The sequence below is a fragment of the Triticum urartu genome, unplaced genomic scaffold, assembly GCF_003073215.2.
Source record: "Triticum urartu cultivar G1812 unplaced genomic scaffold, Tu2.1 TuUngrouped_contig_6954, whole genome shotgun sequence".
NCBI lineage: Eukaryota > Viridiplantae > Streptophyta > Magnoliopsida > Poales > Poaceae > Triticum > Triticum urartu.
This window is the reverse complement of record NW_024117757.1, coordinates 1-5916: the sequence shown is the minus strand read 5'-3', so window position 1 is coordinate 5916 and position 5916 is coordinate 1. Positions and strand designations below refer to the sequence as shown.

General features: G+C 48.8%; 2 protein-coding genes and 1 pseudogene across 2 annotated transcripts; all 3 read right to left on the bottom strand.

The window, feature by feature from the left end:
- Positions 1-361: 361 nt before the first annotated feature.
- Positions 362-1494, bottom strand: LOC125531315 (BTB/POZ and MATH domain-containing protein 3-like). Its single transcript, XM_048695729.1, has 2 exons — positions 723-1494; positions 362-678 (listed from the first exon to the last, which is right to left on the bottom strand). Exons 1-2 carry the CDS (start codon positions 1492-1494, stop codon positions 362-364), a joined length of 1089 nt encoding a protein of 362 aa, XP_048551686.1.
- LOC125531313 (BTB/POZ and MATH domain-containing protein 1-like) lies at positions 1495-2475 on the bottom strand (the record flags this gene model as incomplete). Its single annotated transcript, XM_048695728.1, has 1 exon — positions 1495-2475. A coding segment is annotated over exon 1 (981 nt), but the record flags the coding sequence as incomplete, so codon positions are not given.
- Positions 2476-3831: 1356 nt separating this feature from the next.
- Positions 3832-4969, bottom strand: LOC125531314 (annotated as a pseudogene).
- Between the last annotated feature and the right edge of the window lie 947 nt (positions 4970-5916).

Genomic DNA, 5916 nt, shown 5'->3' with positions numbered 1-5916 from the left:
TGTCGCCCGCTTATATAGCACACCCGCCAACGGCTCTCTGCTCAACGGCTCTCTGCTGGGTCCCACAAGCCACGCGTGCAACGGTCTGAATAAAATTGACCGTTTCTGCCGTCTGGTCCCACCTGTAAGGGCCGAGTCAAAAGGTTGACCTGATGGAGACGGCAGAGTTCACGAAACGAGTCGGTGCGCACGGACTAGGGGCAAAACTGAGCACAATTTGCATCTGAGGGCAAAACTGAGTACATGGACACCACTGAGGACAAAATGATAATTAACCCAAATAAAAAAGTGTTAGTTCCGGTGGTTCGAAGCAAGCTTGGCAACGAGCTCCTTTAAAACCGAGGGATAGGTCTCAAAGCCATTAGATGCCATTAATGTTTGTAGACACGAGAGGGGCCTGGACTTGGATAAACTTGAAGCACGCCTCCTTCAATCGCTGGCAGTGGTGCTGCTCGGCTAGAGCAACACTGGACATCACCATGCTGACACATATGTGCTCAGACAAGTGGTTCTCGCAGATGCACTTGAGGCGTTGGACATCATATCTATCAGCCGCTACCAACAAGTCTTGAAGCCATTGCAGCCACATTTCATCCTCTGCTGCCTCCATTTCTTGCTCATGTTCCACAACTCCTGACATTTTACCCTCGGCTGCTTCCTCTTCTTGTCCTTGTTCCACAACTTTTGCTTTGTCCTCCTCATGTTGTCGTCCTTCTTTATATAAGGCAATGTGTCAGTGTAGATGAAGCTAAGCAAAGCCTTGAATAATTTTGGTTCCATGTCTTGGATCTGTATGACACTGGATGTCCGTGTGCCCTCCTTCATGGGGCCAAAGAGTTGTGCCATGAAGACCTTAGACCGGGCCGCAAGCACGCATCGGTGTGCAGCGAATTTCTCTCCGCCGACCTCGAATGCCACATCAGCACCTGCCTCGGTTTCTAAGAGAATGTTATAATCATGGCAAATGTCAGGCAGGCGCGCCTTGGAGCCAGCAGCATCGTCCTCGGTGTTGTAGACCATGATGTCGCACCGGATGGTGAAACAATCATCCTTTAAATTCACCGATTGTTCAAGAGCATCTTTTCGGATAAACTTGTCACAACCCCAAGCACAACCAGTGAAGCTGCATGTTTTAATTTCAGCAAAGTGCACTGGATTCTGCATCTCAATCTGGTCGATGAAGCTAAAAATGAACTTGGCTTCAACATGCTTCTTCTTGGCATCGTCTTGGAGACAGGAAAGCGAGAGAGAGATGAAGTCGGCACAGTTGGTGGTTTCACCATTGGGGTAGTAGTGGATGAGCCAGCGATGGCCTCCCAACATGAAAGGACGAGATCGGATGCCCTCACCGGTGTGTGCCTCTTCCTTGGTCCGCAAGTAGTCGTGGACCACTAGAAGGTGGTACCCATAGTCCGCGGTGATGCCGACGGACGACTCGGTCGCAGGGCATAGTTCACCGTCGGCCAGGACAGATACGCCGGCGAACGACGACATGTCAAACAGAGTGGACATGACCGGACTCACACCTATGTGTTGAGACAACTGCCTTTCACAGATGAACTTGAGTCGTTGGACATCATATCTGTCTGCCGCTGCAAACAAGTTTTGCAGCCATTGCAGCCGCATTTCATCCTCTAATAATGTCGTCTCTTTTTCTTGTCCTTGCTCCACAACTTGTGACATTTTGTCCTCCTCCATGGCATCATCATCCTCCATATCAGGGAATGAGTCCGTGTAGATGAAGCTGAGCAAATCCCTGAACACTGTTGCTTCCATGTCTTTGATGCGTATGACAGCGGCCTTAGTGGTGCCCTCCTTCATGTGGCCAAAGAGCTGTGACATGAAGACCTTGGATCGGGCAGCGAGCACACACCGGTGTGCAGCCAGCGTCTCGCCGGCGACCTCGAATTCCACATCGGCGCCCACCCCGGTCTGAAGGAGATGGTCAAAGTGTTGGCACATGATGTTAGGCGGGAGCACCACCTCGGCGTTGTTGCAGACCATAACGTCGCACCGGATGGTGAAACAATCATCCTTGAGATCCGCCGATTGTTCAAGGGCATCTATTGTGATAAACCTGTTGCTTCCCCAAGAGGAGCCAGCGAAGATGCACGGTTCCTCCTGACGAAGGTAGAGTGGATTCTGCTTCTCAGCCTGGTCGACAAAGGTGAAAACGAACTTGGCTTCCACGGGCTTCTTGTCGTCGGCACGGAAACAGGAAAGAGAGAGGGAAACGAAGTCGGCGCATCCGGAGTTTTCGCCGTTAGGGAAGTAGTCGATGTACCAGCCATGGCCTCCTACCATGAAGATACGAGAGCTGATACTGTCACCCGTGGGTGTCACCTTTTTGGTGCGTGAGTAGTCGTGGACCACGAGCAGGTGGTACCCGCAATTGTTGCCGGTGTCGACGGGCGACGCGGTGGCAGGGCACAGCTCACCGTCGGCCAGGACGGATACGCCGGCGAACGATGACATGGCCGACTCCACTTGTTGTGGCGATGTCGACATCGCTCGCTTGTCACCGGAAACAGATAGGGTTTAGTTTGGTTTTGCCGGCTGGTCGGGGGGAGTCTCAGGTTGATCACCAAGCCTAGCTATGATTACTGCGTGTGGCTATGCATGTACTTCCTCCGTCCCAAAATTCTTGTCATTCGTATCTAGACTAATCTAAGACAAAATGATGTTGTCCTACACGTACGGAAACTCCAAATCTACTGGTAGTACAACTCGTATGGCACGACGGAGGAGGACACAGGTTAATAATAAAGCCATATACAAATCGGAGGAGGACGCTGCAGAGTTTGGATGGTCAACAAATCGGACTCAGTATCTTCAAAAAAAAAAAAGGACGCAGGCCGTACACAACCGTACATATGTGCAAACATGCGCGAATCAAGTTGTGGTTGGGATGGTTAGGTGAACAGTGGTAGCCTCAGCCCACCAGGGTTCAGTCCTGGTGCTCGCATTTATCCTGGATTTATTTTAGGATATCCGGCGTAAAACTTCAAGATGATATACCGGTTCAGTCTCTCGAAGGTGCTCATAAGGGTAGGGTGTGCGTGTGTGCATTCATAGGGGTGAATGTATGCGCGTTTAGCCGTTTATATGAGCGCTTCTGTCCTATCTTTATTATTTAATTATTTTTCCTTTTTCTAATACCATTCACAAGCATTATTATTTTTTGAATAATTTGGATTAATTACCACATGTATCACAAGCACTAATTAACTTGTCTTCTTTGCTACTCCCTCCGTTCCAAATTACTTGTCTCAAAAGTGGATAAAAATGGATATATCTATAACTAAAATACATCTAGATACATCCATTTCTGTGACAAGTAATTCCGAATGAAGGGAGTACAAAATATTGTCTAACAGATAACTTCTAAAAAGATGCTCATGTAAACATGTTAATGCAGTAGTGCATGCCATGACCAACGAATACTAACAAAACAATAAGTAAGAGCTTAACAATTCCATTCTTCTTGTTGACAACCACTAGAGAACGGTTTTCATGATAGGGAAGGCCACAACTAATGAACGGAGAAATATTGTTAGAGGATAAAAAGGAGTAGCATGATAGGGAATCTGCACACACTGCTACAATCTCTCCAGAGAACAACTAAGTAACATGCATGTCTTCATTGTATTAGATCAATTTGCACCTTCACACATCCGGCCGCTGAATTTCTCTGATTCAACAAATAGGCAAATTATAATCATGGCAATACGAAAGCAACACACGCGGACAACGATCTCTCCAGAGGATCCTACATGTGCATAAGGGTCTCGCTAGGTGTAACTAAGGAACATGGGTACCGCATATAAAGTGTTACTTTTGGTGGATTGAAATAAGCATGGCAAAGAGCTCCTTCAAAACTGAGGGATAGGTCGTAGAGACGTGATCCCAACCATTAGATGCCATTATTTTTTGCAAATATGAGGAGGACTAGACTTGGATAAACTTCAAGCACGCCTCCTTCAATCCTTGGCAGTGGTGCTGTTCGGCTAGAGCAAGTGTGGACATCACCAACCTCACACCTATTTTCTTAGACATCTGTTTCTCACATATGCACTTGAGCCGTTGGACGTCATATCTGTCTGCCGCTACCAACAAGTCCTGAAGCCATTGCAGCCATATTTCATCATCTGTTGACTCCTCTTCTTGTCCTTCTTCCATAGCTTCTGACGTTTCATCCTCCTCCATGTCAGGGAATGAGTCTGTGTAGATAAAGTTAAGCAATGCCTTAAACGTTCTTGCTTCCATGTCTTTGATATGTATGACACCGGGTGTGGAGGTCCCCTCCTTCATGGGGCCAAAGAGTTGCGCCATGAACACTTTAGATTGGGCAGCAAGCACGCATCGATGTGCAGCAAACATCTCACCACCGACCTCGAACGTCACATCAGCACCCACCTTACTGCAAAGGAGATTGTTAAGATTGTGGTGTGTATCAGGTAGGAGCACCTCCTCGGTGCCACTAGCATCATCATCGGTGTTGCAGACCATGATGTCACACCGGATGGTGAAACCGTCGTCCTCCTCTAGATTCATTGTTCGTTCAAGGGCATCTATTTTAATGAACTTGTAGAGGCCCCAAGAAGAGGCATCGGAGGGGAAGCTGTATGTTTTCGTCCCACGAATGCACACTTGATTCTGCCGCTGAACCTCGTCGATGAAACTAAATTCAAACTTGGCTTCCACATGCTTTTTGTCGCAGTCGAGACGGCAAACATAGAGAGAAACGAACTCGGCATGATTCATGTTTTCGCCATTAGGATAGTACGCAATGGACCCCGAAATCACGAGAGGCGATGCACCGACCAGCGGGTGTCTCCTTCTTGGTTTGAGCGTAACCTTGGACAACAAGCAGGTGGTATCCGCTGTCCGAGCTGGTCTTGACAAAGGTCTTGGTGGAGGGGCACAGCTTGCCGCCGTCCAAGACGGATACACCGGCAAACGACGACATGGCCGACTCGCTTCTCGCCGGAGACAGAGAGGTTTTAGTTTAATTTTCGGCGCCGGCTGGTACCGATGCAAGTCTCACGTTTGTAGATGATGAAGCTTATTGTACGTCTGCCTATATGTATGTGCGTGTATATATTATTAAAGATTTTACATGGCCGATTCCAAGACAAGATGATGTAGTACGTCCTACTCCTACACGGACGGAGACGCCAAAACCAGTACTATTACAACTCGTATGAATCTACAACGTACGAACGAGGACACAAAAGGACATAAAATCCGAATCGGACGAGGGCGCTGGAGAGCATCTAGATCTATCTATCTTCACAAGTTTTCCAACTCAGACCATACACTACCGTAGTACGATGGCCAGGTCCAATGACATTACACATATTCCTCTACGAGATTGACGACCAAGACAGGGACACATCCATAGGAGTCAATTGCAAGAAACCACCGCATTTGCGGCTAGGTTTGCATGAAACCACTAACTCGTTAATCTGTTGCAGAAAACACCAGAAAATCTGTTAAGTCATTGCAAAAAGCACTGATCGGATGATTTGACCCGTTTAATCACTTTCTTACAAGTGGGGACAGATTGTAAGGAGTTGACATAGAAAAAAAATAACACACACCCCCCTAGATTAAAAAACAAAAGCAATCAGACCCCCACCCTGCCCCCACACGCATGCGCCGGCCAGCGCCTCGGCGCGCTCGAGAACGTCACCGGCCTGCTCCTCGCTGATCGACGCCGGGGCCTCCACCTCCGCGGCCTCATCCTCCTCCTCGGTGATCTCCTCGAGTAGGCTGTTGAGCTCCCGCGCGGCGCGCTCCACGACCTTGCATCTCGGCGAGGATCCCCGTGGACGCCGGCAAGGACGGCCCCTTCTTGTCCCTCCGCCTCGACTCCTCGACGATCTGCTCCTGGATGGCCGTCATCCGCGCCGC